This window comes from Mugil cephalus, chromosome 10, assembly GCF_022458985.1.
Source record: "Mugil cephalus isolate CIBA_MC_2020 chromosome 10, CIBA_Mcephalus_1.1, whole genome shotgun sequence".
Taxonomy (NCBI): Eukaryota; Metazoa; Chordata; class Actinopteri; order Mugiliformes; family Mugilidae; genus Mugil; species Mugil cephalus.
In genome coordinates, this window is record NC_061779.1 from 10,707,861 (window position 1) to 10,726,630 (window position 18,770).

Here is an 18,770-nt window from a genome sequence, read left to right on the forward strand (position 1 = left end):
TTATTTAAATCAGGCCATGAAAGATGAGTACTGTATGAATAACCCCCTGTGTAAAAAATCTTCCAGTTATAAATGGTTATGAACCCAGAAATGTTTATGTAAGAGCTACAGAAGTGGAGATTTCTGGCTTAGTGTATAAGGGAAAAAAGCTCTTTGAAAATATATGCAAGAAAATTCCTAAATTTCCATTGGAACCACAACTTTCTTGCACTGAGTTTTATTTACACGTGCAAAATAGGTATCATCTAATTAAGTTGTAGTTTACAGATAGACACAATCTAGTAAAATCAGCACAACTCCAGGCAGCGTGGCTTTATGTAGACGCGTAGAGTGACATGTAAGAATTTAGTGGCAGATTAGTCAACTTTACTTGTCGACTTTACGTCATGCGCCATGGCGACCCGTCACCGATCACGTGACAATAACAACACGCAGGATGGAACGAATCGGAGAAGACCATCGGGAGAAGACAGATGAGGTATGCTTATTACGGCCCAGTGGGTCCTTGCAGCAAACTTAAAGCTGCTCATCAAATACGTGGAAATGCTTCATTAAAGATGAAGCCCATTCTACCGTGACATGTCGGTCCTGAAATACAACAAATGCCCACATTCTCTCAGCGACAATTAACAACTTCAATAGAGAAATGGAGACAACAACAGCTTTACAAGCAAAGACTATGAACAGACTTTGGAATAAATATAGCCCAGGACCTGACCGATGAGTGAACCAGGCTGTGGTTACAGTACAGACAATCTGCTTGTTTCTCATCAGCTGTTGCGTTGACGGTGTAACGTCACTTCTTCCTGTATTACTATATTGTGTTCAGCCCCGCTGTATCTCGGTCAAAGTTACAAGGGGAAGGCTTTAAAAGAGGGGAGTCATTTTGTCCAGCGTCACTTTTACCAGTAGTATCGAAGTCCACTCCGAGGCGACCATGAAGTCAAATGAAAAGCAAACTCTTTTCTTTTTAGTGACTTTTTGTGTTTTATTTCTGGGTCTCGGTGCAGACCCGCAAGGTAAGTAGGAGGGTTAAAGCATTTATTTGCACATTTACGTCGGCAACAACAATCGTATAAGTTACGACGAGACATGTGATCATGTACTGCACCGGTAATCTGAATAACACAAACATCCCCTTTGCCTGCAATGAATGTGTTTTAAGTTGCGTTCTCATTGTGGCATTAATCTACGCTGCATTTTACCCACATGTCATTGGTTCAAATGTGAACATTTATAATGACTCATTCTGGTAAATTACTGCAGTGTAATGACTGTGTATATGATAAGATCAGCCCTTCTTTTCATCTTTTAATTGTAGAAAATAGTAAGAAAAAAATAGAATTAATAGCCTTATACAAAACAAGGTAGCTCTTTTTAAATAGACATCTTGCTGAAATCATTTGTTTCATGTTAAAATAATAACACAAATCAAAATGTGTGCTATAGTGGTTCAGTGCATTAGTTCACTAACTTCAACAGGTTGTATCTCAGTAAGCTCTCAGTAGATAACTTGTGTTGCCATGGTTTTCCACCACAAACCTGCTCTGCATCATCAATGTATTCAATTTAAGAACAGTTTGTCTCAGAGTTAGAATCTGTAATTCTAGACATTATAATGACTCCTTGTTTGTGCTGCTTGCTTTGTTCAACCAGTGTTCACAAACCTTGAAGATATCAAATTTCACAATTAAGAATATCAAACCTGCTTTGCATAACTATTGTTAAATGGAAAGTTACACTTGCTAATGCTAACACAGCTACACACACCTCTATCTGTGTCAACGTGAAGCTACAACCACGTGTTGCATAGTTGGAAGAATTTGTGTTTGCACCTGATTTTAAGTGAGAAATTGAATCACTAATCAGTGATGTGATATATTGTGATTCTGACTGAGTTATAATATCCTGATAGCACCTGAGGTCCACACAAAGCTCGGGAGCCTGAGAGGTGAGTATGTGAGTGTAAAGGGGAAGGAGACTGGAGTCCATGCTTTCCTGGGAGTGCCATTTGCAAAGCCACCCCTTGGCGCTTCCCTGCGACTGGCTGCACCTCAGCCTGTAGAAGCATGGGAGGGAGTAAGAAAAGCCACCCAACAACCGCCCATGTAGGTATTTTTATTCTAGTTTTTAGATTCTACACTTAAAGGTTTTATGTCCAGTACATATTGACCAATTGAATATATTTCCCAGGTGTGTTCAGTATAGAAAACGTATGGTGGATCTGCTTGGAGAACTGGAGTTGTTGGTGGATGACCTACCAGACATTTCAGAAGACTGTCTCTACCTCAACATCTACACGCCTGCAAATAGAGCGCATGATGCCAAACTCCCAGTAAGAACCCTTTGCTTCGGATTTGGAGTAATGCTGCAGTGATTTAGTTGTTTAGTTGCGATTATGTGGTGAACTCAGTTGGAAAATAAAAATGTCCTTTGTTGTTATTTTACAAGGTCATGGTGTGGATCCATGGTGGGGGCTTTGTTTTGGGCTCAGCTTCTGTGTATGATGGCTCTGCCCTGGCTTCTTACCAGGATGTGGTTGTGGTTCTGGTCCAGTATCGCTTGGGGCTTCTGGGTTTTCTCAGGTAAACAGATGCAGGTTAACATGACTGTGATCATTTTCTGTTGTACTTCTTTTCTACTCTGTTTCCTGTGGTGGAATGGACCCTGTCAGACTATAACTCCATGTCCTGTCCAGCACTGCAGATGAACACATGCCAGGGAACTTTGGCCTGTTGGACCAGGTAGAAGCTCTGAGGTGGGTCCAGCAGCACATTCATAACTTTGGAGGAGACCCAGATTTAGTTACCATATTTGGAGAGTCTGCTGGTGGAGTGAGCGTATCCCTCTTGGTAAGGATTGTTCTACAGGGAAAGTACCTCAGACTTATTATTTATTTATTTATTTTTACCAATATGTTATATGTTGTTTTTCTTTCTGATCAACAGCTTCTTTCTCCATTGTCCAATGGCCTGTTCCACCATGCCATTGCAGAGAGTGGCACAGCTTCAATGGACATACTTATAGATGATAATCCTCTTCCGGCAACGCAGGTTAATTTTCAATCTGCTCATCTTTTTTTTTTTTTCATTTCATTTTTGGTGTACATCTTTATCAAAGAATATTTGTTTTTCCAAATGGCTGAAACCCACCCCTCACATCTGTCTTCAGGTGGTAGCAAATTCATCTGGCTGTAGCCTCGAGAGCACAAAGAGCATTGCTGGTTGCATGAAAAGCCTTGATATTGAAACTATAGTTGCAATTGGGCAGGTGAGATAATGATTGAAAAACAGATTTATACCATTGCTCTGAGATCCTTTTACCCGTGCTGTCTCATCTTTCACACATTCTATTCTCTCAAGAATGAAAGAGTTAGATTTCCCTTAACTGTTGATGGACACTTCCTGAAAAAACCTGTGGCCGAGTTGTTCAGTAAACACGAATTCCTCACTGTACCATTCATGACTGGCGTCAATAGCGATGAAGGAGGGTGGCTACTTGCTAATGTAAGTGCACATCAAAGTTTTGTATTGTTTTCCTTTTTGTGCATATGTGAGATGTTAATTGCAGCTGCCTCTGCCCTTAGGCCTTTGGTGGTTCAAACTGGACAGAAGGAGTAGATCGGGAACATGTTACAAACATGTTGTCAATATTCTACCCTGATGTAAGATAAGACACATCATGATGTTGCACTATTACTGTTCCTTAACATGCTTAAAGGTCTGTGACTGATGTGTCGCTCACTTTCTCAAGCCTAAAGATGCCATCATGAGGAACATTGTAGTAGACGAGTATGTTGGAAATGGTGACGATCGTGTGAAAAATAGAGAGGGGTTTACGGAGTTACTTGGAGATCTGTTATTTAACATTCCAGCCGTTAAAGCGGCTAATGCACACAGAGGTACCTTTTATGCATGATTATGCAAATTTATGCTCAAAATCAGTACATAACATTTACTGTCACACACGTTTATAAGCCAATGTTTCATATACCAGATGCAGGTGCGGCTGTATACCTGTACCAGTATCAGTATCCTCCCAAAATACTGCAGAAAAAAAGGCCCAGCTTTGTTGGGAGTGACCACGGAGACGAAGTCTTGGCGGTGTTGGGATTTTGCTTCACGACTACCCATGTCAAATTGCCTGGTAAGTGCCATATAGACTTATCACATACTGGACTGTCTTTGTGTTTTGTGGAGTGCAAAACATTTTACGAGATCATCAACATTTCAGAGCCATGCATTGAAGAAGAGGAACAGTTTAGCAGAGCCCTGATGAGCTACTGGGGAAATTTTGCTCGCAAAGGGTAGGAATTACCACCTTATCATAGGTTATAGTGTACATGAAGATACCAGAAACGTATTCATACAGTGACTTGCGTATGTGTGTGTTTAGATCTCCTAATGGGAACGGACTGGTCCATTGGCCAAAGTATGGGGCAGAAGAGAAGTACCTGGAAATCGATTTAAAGACCCAAGTTGTTGGTCAGGACCTGAGGAAGGAGAAGTTTGTCTTTCTGACTCAGACAGTCCCAGAGAAGACAAAACAGTTAAAGGAGGATGTGGATCACTTCGAGCTGTAGACCAGTCACACCCATCACAATTCATTTACAGAAGGTCTAAAAAAACCTGTGTTTTTTAGACACATTAGATGTAAAATGTTTTAAAAAAACGATGATCACCATGAGTGCTAATGATTTTCATGACACTAATTCTTTATTAATCACAGGTTTTCTGAAATGGACAATGGTTAAATATGCACCAATTACAGTATTTTGCATACTTCAGGGGGAAAATGGTAAAAAGAAAATAAACTGACAAAAAAAATGAGTTGATGATTTTCATTTCATCACAGGTTTTCTGAAAGTTAATGTTTAAGAATGAAAATGGTTGAATATGCATCAGTTGGCACATTATCTTTCTGGTGAAGAAAACATTGGATAAAGTTCAAAATTCCAGTTCTGCTTTGTTTTGTGTTTTTGACATAAAAGATTTGGGATATCTTGTTCTTTCACTCCATAAATCAGAAAACACAGACATCAACACACTTTCAGCATGTTATTTAGGATTAAAGTGTTATTTAAATCAGGCCATGAAAGATGAGTACTGTATGAATAACCCCCTGTGTAAAAAAATTTCCAGCTATAGATGGTTATGAACCCAGAAATGTTCATGTAAGAGCTACAGAAGTGGAGATTTCTGGCTTAGTATATAAGGGAAAAAAAGCTCTGAAAATATATGCAAGAAAATTCCTAAATTTCCATTGGAACCACAACTTTCTTGCACTGAGTTTTATTTACACGTGCAAAATAGGTATCATCTAATTAAGTTGTAGTTTACAGATATTTCCCATAGACACAATCTAGTAAAATTAGCACAACTCCGGGCAGCGTGGCTTCATGTACACTTGTAGAGTGACATGTTGTAGGAATTTAGTGGCAGATTAGTCAATTTTACTTGTCGACTTTACGTCATGCGATCACGTGGCAATAACAACACGCAGGATGGAACGAATCGGAGAAGACCATCGGGAAAAGACAGGTGAGGTATGCTTATTACGGCCCAGTGGGTCCTTGCAGCAAACTTGAAGCGGTTCATCAGATACGTGGAAATGCTTCATTAAAGATGAAGCCCATTCTACCGTGACATGTCGGTCCTGAAATACAACAAATGCCCACATCCTCTCATTGGCAATGGACAACTGCAAGAGAGAAATGGAGACAACAACAGCTTTCAACAGCTTTACAAGCAAAGACTATGAACAGACTTCGGAATAAATATAGCCCATGACCTGACCGATGAGTGAACCAGGCTGTGGTTACAGTACAGACAATCTACTTGTTTCTTATCAGCTGTTGCGTTGTCGGAGTAACGTCATTTCTTCCTGTATTACTATATTGTGTTCAGCCCCGCTGTATCTCGGTCAAAGTTACAAGAGGAAGGCTTTAAAAGAGGGAGTCCTTTTGTCCAGCGTCACTATTACCGGTAGTATCGCAGTCCACTCCGAGGCGACCATGAAGTCAAATGAAAAGCAAACTTTTTTCTTTTTAGTGACTTTTTGTGTTTTATTTCTGGGTCTCGGTGCAGACCCACAAGGTAAGTAGGAGGGTTAAAACATTTCTTTGCACATTTACGTCGGCAACGACAATCATATTAGACACAACGAGACATGTGATCGTGTACTGCACTGGTAATCTGAATAACACAAACATCCTCTTTGCTTACAATGAATATGTTTTAAATTGCGTTCTCATTCTGGCATTAATCTACGCTACCTTTCACCTACATATCACGGGTCAAATGAGGACATTTATAATGACTCATTCTGGTAAATTACTGCAGCGTAATGACTGTGTGTGTATGATAAGATTAGCGCTTCTTTTCATCTTTTAATTGTAGGAAATAGTAAGAACAAAAATAGAATTAATAGCCTTATACAAAACAATGTAGCTCTTTTTAAATAGACATATTATTGAAATCATTTGTTTCATGTTAAAATAATAACACAAATCAAAATGTGTGCTATAGTCATTCAGTGCATTAGTTCACTAACTTCAACAGGTTGTATCTCAGTAAGCTCTTAGTCGATAACTTGTGTTGCCATGGTTTTCCACCACAAACCTGCTCTGCATCATCAATATATTCAATTTAAGAACAGTTTGTCTCAGAGTTAGAATCTGTAATTCTAGACATTATAATGACTCCTTGTTTGTGCTGCTTGCTTTGTTCAACCAGTGTTCACAAACCTTGAAGATATCAAATTTCACAATTAAGAATATCAAACCTGCTTTGCATAACTATTGTTAAATGGAAAGTTACACTTGCTAACGCTAACACAGCTACACACACCTCTATCTGTGTCAACGTGAAGCTACAACCACGTGTTGCATAGTTGGAAGAATTTGTGTTTGTACCTGATTTTAAGTGAGAAATTGAATCACTAATCAGTGATGTGATATATTGTGATTCTGACTGAGTTATAATATCCTGATAGCACCTGAGGTCCACACAAAGCTCGGGAGCCTGAGAGGTGAGTATGTGAGTGTAAAGGGGAAGGAGACTGGAGTCCATGCTTTCCTGGGAGTGCCATTTGCAAAGCCACCCCTTGGCGCTTCCCTGCGACTGGCCGCACCTCAGCCTGTAGAAGCATGGGAGGGAGTAAGAAAAGCTACCCGACAACCGCCCATGTAGGTTTTTTTATTCTAGTTTTTAGATTCTACACTTGAAGGTTTTATGTCCAGTACATATTGACCAATTAAATATATTTCCCAGGTGCATTCAGAATAGAAAAGTTATGGTGGATCTGGTTGATAACGTGGAATTCTTGGTGGATGACCTGCCAGACGTTTCAGAAGACTGTCTCTACCTCAACATCTACACGCCTGCAAATAGAGCGCATGATGCCAAACTCCCAGTAAGAACCCTTTGCTTCGGATTTGGAGTAATGCTGCAGTGATTTAGTTGTTTAGTTGCGATTACGTGGTGAACTCAGTTGGAAAATAAAAATGTCCTTTGTTGTTATTTTACCAGGTCATGGTGTGGATCCATGGTGGGGGCTTCATTTTGGGCTCAGCTTCTGTGTATGATGGCTCTGCCCTGGCTGCTTACCAGGATGTGGTTGTGGTTCTGGTCCAGTATCGCTTGGGACTTCTGGGTTTTCTCAGGTAAACAGATGCAGGTTAACATGACTGTGATCATTTTCTGTTGTACTTCTTTTCTACTCTGTTTCCTGTGGTGGAATGGACCCTGTCAGACTATAACTCCATGTCCTGTCCAGCACTGCAGATGAACATGTGCCAGGGAACTTTGGCCTGTTGGACCAGGTAGAAGCTCTGAGGTGGGTCCAGCAGCACATTCACAACTTTGGAGGAGACCCAGATTTAGTTACCATATTTGGAGAGTCTGCTGGTGGAGTGAGCGTATCCCTCTTGGTAAGGATTGTTCTACAGGGAAAGTACCTCAAACTTATTATTTATTTATTTATTTTTACTAATATGTTATATGTTGTGTTTCTTTCTGATCAACAGCTTCTTTCTCCATTGTCCAATGGCCTGTTCCACCATGCCATTGCAGAGAGTGGCACAGCTTCAATGGACATACTTATAGATGAAAATCCTCTTCCGGCAACGCAGGTTAATTTTCAATTTGCTCATCTTTTTTTTTTTTTTCATTTCATTTTTGATGTACATCTTTATCAAAGAATATTTGTTTTTCCAAATGGCTGAAACCCACCCCTCACATCTGTCTTCAGATGGTCGCAAATTCATCTGACTGTAGCCTCGAGAGCACAAAGAGCATTGCTGGTTGCATGAAAAACCTTGATATTGAAACTATAGTTGCAGTTGGGCAGGTGAGATGATGATTGAAAAACAGATTTATACCATTGCTCTGAGATCCTTTTACCCGTGCTGTCTCATCTTTCACATATTCTATTCTTCTCAAGGATGAAAGAGCGAGATTTCCCTTAACTGTTGATGGACACTTCCTGAAAAAATCTGTGGCCGAGTTGTTCAGTAAACACGAACTCCTCACTGTACCGTTCATGACTGGCGTCAATAGTGATGAAGGAGGGTGGCTACTTGCTAATGTAAGTGCACATCGAAGTTTTGTATTGTTTTCCTTTTTGTGCATATGTGAGATGTTAATTGCAGCTGCCTCTGCCCTTAGGCCTTTGGTGGTTCAAACTGGACAGAAGGAGTAGATCGGGAACACATTACAAACATGTTGTCAATAATCTACCCGGATGTAAGATAAGACATATCATGTTGTACTATTACTGTTCCTTAACATGCTTAAACGTCTGTGACTGATGTGTCACTTACTTTCTCAAGCCTAAAGATGCCATCATGAGGGACATGATAGCAGACGAGTATGTTGGAAATGGTGACGATCGTGTGAAAAATAGAGAGGGGTTCACTGAGTTAATTGGAGATTTATTCTTTAACATTCCAGCCGTTAAAGCGGCTAATGCACACAGAGGTACCTTTTACGCATGTTTATGCTAATTTATCTAAAAATCAGTACATAACATTTACTGTCACACACTTTTATAAACAAATGTTTCATATACCAGATGCAGGTGCGGCTGTATACCTGTACCAGTATCAGTATACTCTCAATGTACTGCAGAAGAAAAGGCCCAACTTTGTTGGGAGTGACCATGGAGACGAAATCTTGGCGGTGTTGGGATTGTGCTTCACAACTACCCATGTCAAATTGCCTGGTAAGTGCAATATAGACCTATCACTTATTGGATTGTCTTTGTGTTTTGTGGAGTACAAAACATTTTAAGAGATCATTATCATTTCAGAGCCATGCCTTGAAGAAGAGGAACAGTTTAGCAGAGCCCTGATGAGCTACTGGGGAAATTTTGCACGCAAAGGGTAGGAATTACCACCTTATCATAAGTTATAGTGTACATGAAGATACCAGAAACATATTCATACAGTGACTTGCGTATGTTTGTGTTTAGATCTCCTAATGGGAACGGACTAGTCCATTGGCCAAAGTATGGGGCAGAAGAGAAGTACCTGGCAATCGATTTAAAGGCGCAAGTTGTTGGTCAGCACCTGAGGAAGGAGAAGTTTGTCTTTCTGACTCAGACAGTCCCAGAGAAAACAAAACAGTTAAAGGAGGATGTGGATCACTCCGAGCTGTAGACCAGGCACACCCATCACAATTGATTTACAGAAAGTCTACAACCAGTGTTTTTTAAACACATTAGATATAAAATGTTTTAAAAAAACAATGATCACTATGAGAGCTGATGATTTTCATGACACTAATTCTTTATTAATCACAGGTTTTCTGAAATGGAGAATGGTTAAATCTGCACCAATTAGAGTGTTTTTTTGCATACTTCAGGAGGAAAATGGTAAAAAATAAACTAAAAAAAAATGATTCGATGATTTTCATTTCATCACAGGTTTTCTGAAAGTTTATGTTTACGAATGAAAATTATTAAATGTGCAAAAAGCTCTTTGAAAATATATGAAAGAAAATTCCTAAATTTCTATGTGGAAACACAATTTTCTTGTACTATGAGTTTTATAAATGTTCACATATGCAAATTAGGTATCATCTAATTAAGTTGTAGTTTACAGATATTTCCCATAGACAAAATCTAGTAAAATTAGCACAAGACTTGTAGACTTATAGAGAGACATGTTGTAGGAATTTTGTGGCAGATTAGTCAACTTTACTTGTCAACTTTACGTCATGCGAGGATGACGTAATGCGTGTCGCCGATCACGTGACAATAACAACACGCACGATGGAACGAATATTCACCAATTCACCTGATTTAGACGCTATTGACTGTGTCGATGTAGGCTGAACATACCTGCAGCGAACAGCATAACAGTATAGTAGACTATAACATGAGTAACTAAAGCTATCGATAAGTCAAAATGTTCAGTTCTGTAGTGCTATCATAAGATAAGAAATATCTATGTCTACAGTCCTGTGTGTATGCAGATTCTGGGTCCACCTTTCGACAGGTCCAGATGCTGAACTTAAGATGAAAGTAGTTTTTGTTGTGTGAAGTTACAAATTTTATTTCATTATAATTAAAATTCCACTGTGACACTGAAGTCCTGTGTAATGATGTGATTCACAAACAACCCACTGGAAAGAAAAAATAAAGATGTGACAAAGACGTTTCTTTTCCTTTTTTTCCCTTTTTTTTTATTATTATTATTACTGAGAAGAGTGCTTAAGATGAAAAGCTCCCTGAAGTCTGATGTGAGCGGTTCAATAGGTCAAACGTAGTTTCCCGAAAACTCAAGCAATTGAAAATAGTACAAAGCAACACTTTCCGAAGATAAATCGTTCAAATAGCTGGGTGTGCAGATAGGAGAATGTATGAAACAAATACACTAAAGCTGAATCAAAATGAATTCAATGTGGCACAAAATAAATCAATGACGCTTTAGGAGACTATTTTTTTTTTTTTTTTTGCAAAAGTTAGTAAAGCTGCAGTCTCATATAAAAGTGCTGGCCAGTGGTTTTTTGAATGATTCAGTATATCGCCCAGAAAAGTGCACTTGGAGTAGGAAAGCTACTGGGCAAGCCATCAGGCCTTGATGAGACATACAGACACTTACTTTGAGATGCACTTCGGGGCTGTCTGTTTGCACAATGTTCAGCTAGCTTTGTCTCAAGTTCAAAATAAATGGGGAGGGACAGCTTTGCAGGTATAAAGCCAGGCAAACACTCTGTCAGCCATTTGAACAAACAACTACAATTCAAAAAGGTGAGAGACTTTTCTGTTTCAGAAGCACATGAACGGTATAATTTTGATACTTTGATTAAATCCAGCTTATGTGCAGGTTACGTTACTCTATTGCAATACATCATTCCAGCTTACACAATAATATGTTGGCCGTGGTGGCGGTAGGAATATGGGCCAAAACATATCTGGAAAAAAAAAAAAAAAAAAAGATACGAGTTCAAAAGGGCAAAGCTCTAGATACACCAGATGTTCTAGGTGTATCAAGATGTTGTAATAAAACCGCCCAGTTGTATTTCCATTTTTTTTTAATTAATACAATGAATGTAACTTGATGCATCTTTGTTATACACATAAATACTTAGTCCTGTCTTCACTGACTTGTGGTGAAAAGAAAAGAAAAGAAAACCTGAGATGCTATCTTTTTTTTTTCTTTAAATAAAAATTCTTCTAAAGAAACAAAATAAAATAAAGCAAGACATGCTGCTTTACGCAAAAACATTATGTTCACAAAGTGGTTATGAGTGTAATGCAATTAGCTTAAAATAAAATGCAGCATGCAGTTCAATATGTTGGGCACTGAAATCAGTATAATACTATCGTATAGCAGAATACATTGGATACCTTTATCTTCTTCAAGCACTACCGAGTACAGACATGGTTTTAGAATCAGAGGCACATACAGTTTGATCCGTAATAAGTGGTACCATTTCTTTTTTTTTTCTTTTTTTTTTTTTTTTTTACTGCAGGGAATAAATAAATAAATAAACCTTTATGTGACCTGTTATCATGCTGCACTGGAGGATTAAGGTCAGACTGAAGAGAGGTGATAGATGGTAACTGCGGAGGCCTTTTCGAAGTGCTTGCATTGGAGCAGGCGCAGAAGTGTGCAAGGTCAGGGTGACGCGTTTAATTAGCTGAAGTCAGGCAGTAAACGGGAGAGTTTAGGTCATGAGCCGTCACGGTAGTGGTGCCGGCGACGGACAGAGGTGATTTGTGTGTAATGGTTGTTATTATGCCTTGTATTTTGTGGAGGGGGATTAAAGCTCGGTGTATCAGGATGTCCAGGACTGCATGTTGCGCAGCATGGCCTCAAACCGCTCCATGTTAGGCGCGTGAGCGTGGGGCAGGTGGTCCGTCAGGCGACTGTAAAGGCTGAAAGACTTCAACTCCAGCCAGATGAAACCAAAACGGTCCTCATCAAACAGCACAAAGAGCCCCGGGGTGCGCTCCGGACTGGTAAAGCCATGCCCGGCAATCAGGCCAGTCCCATAGAAACTGAAACAGAGACACATGAGTTCGTCAGTCCAGTATCAAAATTTTAAAATATCGTGTAAACCAAATTCTCCAACGCTGTTTACAAATGGCTATAAAACACACTTTTGAAGACTGGAGACAACGTTTCGGCTGAGATTTCACGTGCATATTTCAGCGAAGCAGTCACAGTTAATCAACGTGCTATTTATTCTTTATGCATCCTCACCATTTCCTGCAGGTGCGAGGGTACACCTCGTTGCGAGCCATCACCCCCAGAGGCAGGACGAAGGGCTGGGCTTCAGGAGGATTGGTGGAGGTGGAGGTGGTGGTGCTGCTGCTGCTGCTGCTGCTGGTGGCGCTGGGGTCACACTGGCAGCTGTGTGAAAAGGCCTCCAGGTCTGCTGCCAGCTCTTCCTCCCCGCTGGCAGCTCCGCAGGCATCTTCTGCTGCATGTCTCACTGTGGCGGAAGTGCCACTGGCCTGCTGTTCCACCTCCCTCTGTACCTGCTCGTGTACCCCCATTACCAGCCGGGAGAGCTCCTCGATGTTGCGCTGCTGCTCCAGGTCTGGGAGGACCACTGGCCGACTCAGGTCAACATCCAGCGTGAGCTGCCCTGCAGGAACATTCGGGTCTCCCTGAAGAGAGAGGTACAGTTACAGTAGGTGAAAAGACAATCTTATATGCGATCGGTCAAATATGTGAAAATCTATCCAGGTAGGACAACCTGAAAGCAGTCTGTCTTTGGAAAGTCACGTTAATACGATTTTATACTTCCCATGATTACTGTACATCAAAGTTAAGTCGGTTAAGACACGTACAACCTCTGAGAGGGATCTTTCCCTGACTTACAGTGAGTTTGGTGGCTCTCGCAGAATTCCCATGGAAACTGAGCATGACGATCTCCAATCCATGACTTCCGTAGGTACCTTTGAACAGGCCTGGCTGCAGCAGGTCTGAGGGCTTCACTGGAGGCAGGTAGATCCTCCGGTACGTCAAGCAATTACTGCCCCAGAAAAGAATGAGAAAGCCATAAGTTTGAGTGAAATCTGTCATTTGGTGTTTTAACAAACTGCCTGACACTCTGCACGCGAGGATGAGAGGCATACTCATATTGACTAGTATAGATGAACTTCATCAGAATGAGCTCCTGCATGTGTTCATGAAAGATTTCTTCCAGCGTCCGGCCCCATTCTTCCTCCAGCCACGTCCTGAACTCCTGCGCAATCGCAAAAATAAAAGAAAAAGTTGTCACTGATTTTTTCAGCTACGTTTAATTTACACAGTCCACCGACAAGTTTTAGGTGGCAGCAGTTTTCCCCCACCTCCTGTCTGCCTCCAGGCATGCGGTGATGATCTGTCTGGTTACACTTTGTTGAAAATTCATCCTTCTTTACGGTCTAAAAATAAAAGACGATGACACATGTTAGGGGCCGGCCTATTTTTACAAGCTTGTAACCTCAAATTAAAGTAGGATCAGTTATCTGTGCCAAAAAAAAACATCCTCTGAACGCCATAAGGTTTCTACTGTGTAAGCCTCTCACCTGTATGTCTCCTCTGTGGGGACCTTTGTGTCCATACATGCACTCCACAGTGGCCTTCTTGCTCTCCCACAGGTGGATACGGAAGAGTGGACGTCTTCTCATGGGATCCTCCACACGGGGGTCGTGAGGCGGCAAGTACATCCAGCCAATGATGAAAAGCCCGTCCACCTGGATAAAAAGCCACTTTAGCGTTTTTCCTGAACTGCCGTTACTTATTTAGCTTCATGCAAAAACGTCAGCAGCTGCAGTGTTTGACGCAAACGATAACTTGCGATTACTGTTCCTCATCTTCATGCAAATTATTGAGTGAGAAACACTGCTTACCACAACATTGAGCAACCCGCCATAAGGCCCTATGTCAGGTTGCCACAGGCCCAAGATGTGCCTGTATGGGTGAAGCACTGCAAAACATGAACACAAAAGCAAAGTGTACTACTCAGTTTATGCACTGCTACCATTCAGGGTTTCTAAAGAGGTGCATTGTGAACACATTTTTGGTTAATGTCTTTCATGGTAATGAAATGCAAACCCAAAGGGAAGAAAGTGTAATCTGCATCTGTTCAGACAATGTTCTAAAAACCACACAGCACACCAAACTCTCTGGCCTCCAATTTCACAGCAAATATGCAAGGAAGCGGTGTTGAGGAGCATTATCAACACATGAATAATTAAGACGGAAAGAGTTATCACGTTTAGATAGTTTGATTGCAAATTCAACTAATACTGCGTCCCATACACAACCCCTCATGCTGCAGCCATCCACTCTGAGGCTCATGTACATACAGTGCGTGTACACGTCTTTATAGTCCATGTGCTCGTAGTCCGGGAGGAGCTTCATAAAGCGCCCAGACTTCACCCGCGGGTTGACACCTGCACAGGCACAACATAGGCATGTGTAGAGCAGCCACGGACCAAGGCGGGCTCAGTCCAACGCGGCACTCTGGTAAATGCAGCAACGTACGTGTCAAAATAATTAAACCAAAAAAAAGCCAGCGACACCTTCCGCGAATATGCCTGACATGTTTCGTGTGCCTGTATGTGTTTCAGAAAGGGGAACGTGCTCTCAAGTGTTGCACAATTAAATAAGTGCGACACATTCACTTCAGTCGTTTACAAAAACAGAATGCTTCAAAATGTTCTGTATGGAGACAGATGGACAAGAAAATAATAAGCGTGAGTGCAAACACAGAATGACCAAAATGAGTGGGAATGAATGGATGACATGAGAGCTCTCAAACTGACGTTTAACATAGAGGTCCTGACTGGATACGCCCCCTGCTTCCATCTTCCTCAGATCCTCCTTCATGCCAAACTCTGCAAAGAAAATAAAAAAGACACAAGGGGAAAGGAGGAGAATTAAATTTTGACTAAAATGATAAGTGGATCAATATTAGTGGCGGCGGAAAGTTGTCATGCGCTCAAAACACGTAAAATGTTTACACACTTAAATCAGTCACATCTGATTTTAGGGAAATTCATTACGAAAGCTCCGTTGTTACAAAATCCAAATCTGAGAGACGACGTCACTTTAAATCCGTTAAGCCAATATGAAGAATTTGGAGAAAGGCCAGGGGAGATGGACAGTCCAAAGTTAAATTCCAATCAGCAGACACAGTTGATTATGTCCTGCCTATGGGACTTTAGGATCACATGGACAGCCTGAGGACTAAGCAAACTAAGTAGCTGTTTGGGGGCCAGTAGTCAGCTAAAACTAAAATTACATCTTATTGTTGTAAAATGACATGGGCGTAATTAGTCTAAATAATAAGAGAATAGAAAATTAGTTTCTTTGAAAGATTTTTTTTTCTCTCTTTGTTGTCCCCCTTGCTATAGGAGCCTGGTTTACTGCATCACATGCAGTTTCAAGATCCCTCACTAACCGCTAATGTTTTGAAATTCAACACTCACGCCACAGCTCAGGTTTATTCTCATCATCAATTAATCTGCAAACGAGTGTTCTGATGAATAAATCATCACCTATCTATATGATAGAAAGTGAACAACAAATATGCACTGCACAGATATTTTTAAGTTTCTTATTTTAGTAAAGAAAAATTGGCAATTATTAAATCAGAGAATACTTTCACTTGATAAACTGTTTAATTTAATGGCAATATAGCTTTGTTTTGTATACAGTTCGTACCCAGGATTTATATCTATGAGCGCAATTGCTTATTGTCTCCACTTATAATGCAAAGTTACTATTTCACAATGCCTATACACGTTCATTTCCATGACATATATTTAAAGTCTACACTTTATCGAATTGTGAGTGATAAGTGCACAGTAAACCGAAACTAAACCAGGAAGTATGTCTGTTTTTTTTCTCTGCATGTCATTTGTGTCTTAATGCGTACACGATGAGGATTATTTGGTTAACCCTGTCATATTTCCGTCTTACCTAAAAGATTTTGAGGAAAGTGATCACACTTACCCGATAATAATAATAGCAATAACAAGAAGAAGAATACCCGAGGCCCCCACAAGCCCTTAAGGTCCGGACCTACATCAACAGTCCGCACAGAATGGCTGAAATGGGCCTAATAACGCAGAGAGGCCTTGGTCTTTATTTATTAATTTTTATTTTAAAGCACTGACTGAAGATGCGGAGACTGGATTATGGCTAATTGCGTTCACGTTCCCACTGCAGATCAATAGAAATGCTTTTAAGGGAACACATTTCCGCGAAACCGATGCTGACATAACCTGACATCAACAAGGAATCTCGTTTGGCATTAACATGCGACTCGACGCCTTATTTAAAAGGAAAAATGCATCGGTTGAAGCCCAAGTAGTCTACGTATCCAGTAATACGTCTACATTACCTTCCATGCACCTCCTTCTCCAGATCGTTTCTGTGTTGAGGATTTGTCTGAATTTTTTGCAGACGAGGGCAACATTAGGCAGAGCTGTTCCGGGAAGCAAGGAGAGTATTTCTACTAAAAGCTCCGGTGGCAGCTCCACCAGCGACTGCGGGTGTGGAGGTCCCGTGCTTGTGCGATCCAGAGAGCCTCCTCTGTTGACATGACCGCTGCCATATTCACTCGCGTCACTCGGCCCTGCAGTGGCCGCGACGCCGAGCTCGGGGCCTCCTGCGCCGCCACCTGCGACGCCTTGCCGCTGGCCCACGATCCGCTCCCCTTCCTCCTCGTCCATGTCCGAGTCGCTGCCCTGATCCTGCTGGTTGTTCCGCTGTCGCCTGCGGCACCTCCGAGACTGACCCACTCCGCAGAGCCTGGCGCAAACAGCCATCCGTAGTCACCAAGCGGGCAACATTACATCACTACAACTCACCGATCAGCTGCAGTCTGGGTCGCCTTCTCCCGTTCTCCTCGCGAGCATGGGCAGAAGCGCTTCTTGTGACGTCATAGCGCGCACGTAAAGGACGCAGCGACGACTTTCCTTGCTCGTCACGTTCATGGATGTTATTGTTTGTACGCGGAGGGGTGTCCAACTCATGCAACCCAATTTGATCTCATAAAATAATCGTGGACCTGGTGTAAAAGAGAATATAATCAACGACAAAATTTTCCTATTCGTTTAATGCAAATAAGCACATAGTGAAAACTACTATCATTCTAACCTAAAAAATAATGAAAAATTATTTTAAACCTTATAAGGTTTTGTACCTAAAAAATTCCACCCATTGCACATATTTTTTCTTAAGAAAATTTGCAAAACAACTGGCACATTTTAGCACATTGCTGCCATCTGCTGTTTAGTCATGGGTCTGATGTTTTGTTTTCATGTCCACAATTCTGAATAAAAAGTTACTTTAAAGAAGTTGCTCAGCTGCTGCTTGATGCTACCATATATTTGTGATACACTATTGTATGTTTAATTACTTATACAGTACAAACGTGCAAACGTTGTACGTGGGTGCTGAAAACTAAGAATGCTTTCAAAAATAAAAAATAATGATTGATCTTTTTTTGGTCTTTTTTTTTTATCAATTTACAAAATGCAAAGTGAGCGATCAAAAACAAATCTAAGCCAAGTTACTTACTACCCTTTGCCTTCAAAACAGGATCAATCCTTGTAGGTTCACTTGCATTGATTTTGTAGGATCGTAGACGCAGTGGGATGTCTGTCTGTTCATCTATCTCTTTGGTACATCTGTACAAATTAATTTCGCGTGCCAGATTTAGCCCACTGATGAACGGTCCTGATTCAGAGATTAAGAATTTTACATGGAATAACTCCAAGTCAGAAATAAAAGGAAGAAAAGATCGAGCCAGCCAGGAGTCGAACCTAGAATCTTCTGATCCGTAGTCAGACGCGTTATCCATTGCGCCACTGGCCCATAGACATTTACAACACGCAGAGGGATATAGAAAGATTCCAAAAGCGTGTGTCAGATGTGTGACTTAATTATTAGATATTTAGAGTTATAGCTGTTTCTGTGAAATTGCTTGCAATGGAGACGTTTATTACATTATTTTTTTAATGCTTTCAATATAATGAAAACTCTGCACTCATGCATTTACACTTACAGTTAGATACTTTATTTATCCCGTGTTTAATTCGCTCTCCAGTAGCTTCATCACACAGAAAAGGGAGGAATTACAGTAGCAGATATGAAAGATTAAGTGGTAACTTGTTTGCACAATGGCAACGCGCAAAACGAACGAACTGAAGTCTAACGCGGATAACTTTGTTAAAAACACCACATGGAGGATTTCAACGCCAAGTTACTTAACTCGCTCCATATGGAAGCCAATGTTGTACTGACCCACATTTCC

General features: G+C 40.9%; 3 protein-coding genes and 1 non-coding gene across 6 annotated transcripts; 2 read left to right on the forward strand and 2 right to left on the reverse strand.

Moving 5' to 3' along the window:
• Positions 1-591: 591 nt before the first annotated feature.
• Positions 592-4,829, forward strand: LOC125014561 (cocaine esterase-like). Its single transcript, XM_047595732.1, has 13 exons — positions 592-1,019; positions 1,916-2,108; positions 2,194-2,335; positions 2,452-2,585; positions 2,699-2,852; positions 2,949-3,053; positions 3,172-3,270; positions 3,363-3,506; positions 3,587-3,664; positions 3,754-3,901; positions 3,997-4,146; positions 4,234-4,306; positions 4,396-4,829. Exons 1-13 carry the CDS (start codon positions 938-940, stop codon positions 4,580-4,582), a joined length of 1,689 nt encoding a protein of 562 aa, XP_047451688.1. The 5' UTR covers positions 592-937; the 3' UTR covers positions 4,583-4,829.
• A 659-nt stretch (positions 4,830-5,488) lies between these two features.
• Positions 5,489-10,656, forward strand: LOC125014557 (cocaine esterase-like). 2 transcript variants are annotated; one of them, XM_047595725.1, is made up of 13 exons: positions 5,489-5,540; positions 6,994-7,186; positions 7,272-7,413; positions 7,530-7,663; positions 7,777-7,930; positions 8,027-8,131; positions 8,251-8,349; positions 8,443-8,586; positions 8,667-8,744; positions 8,831-8,978; positions 9,073-9,222; positions 9,310-9,382; positions 9,472-10,656. In XM_047595725.1, the coding sequence occupies exons 1-13, from the start codon at positions 5,504-5,506 to the stop codon at positions 9,656-9,658; spliced, it is 1,644 nt and encodes a 547-aa protein (XP_047451681.1). In that variant the 5' UTR covers positions 5,489-5,503; the 3' UTR covers positions 9,659-10,656. The 2 variants fall into 2 exon arrangements, with proteins under 2 accessions (XP_047451681.1, XP_047451680.1); XM_047595724.1 differs by lacking the exon at positions 5,489-5,540 and adding an exon at positions 5,561-6,095.
• Positions 10,657-11,936: 1,280 nt separating this feature from the next.
• fbxo31 (F-box protein 31) lies at positions 11,937-17,379 on the reverse strand. 2 transcript variants are annotated; one of them, XM_047595727.1, is made up of 10 exons: positions 16,854-17,379; positions 15,271-15,342; positions 14,812-14,898; positions 14,353-14,429; positions 14,029-14,196; positions 13,810-13,884; positions 13,594-13,703; positions 13,337-13,490; positions 12,713-13,122; positions 11,937-12,507 (listed from the first exon to the last, which is right to left on the reverse strand). In XM_047595727.1, the coding sequence occupies exons 1-10, from the start codon at positions 17,278-17,280 to the stop codon at positions 12,285-12,287; spliced, it is 1,803 nt and encodes a 600-aa protein (XP_047451683.1). In that variant the 5' UTR covers positions 17,281-17,379; the 3' UTR covers positions 11,937-12,284. The 2 variants fall into 2 exon arrangements, with proteins under 2 accessions (XP_047451683.1, XP_047451684.1); XM_047595728.1 differs by lacking the exon at positions 14,812-14,898 and having other exon boundaries at positions 16,854-17,378.
• Positions 17,380-18,258: 879 nt separating this feature from the next.
• On the reverse strand, positions 18,259-18,331 carry trnar-acg. The gene has a single exon. It is a non-coding gene; the product is annotated as a tRNA-Arg (tRNA).
• Between the last annotated feature and the right edge of the window lie 439 nt (positions 18,332-18,770).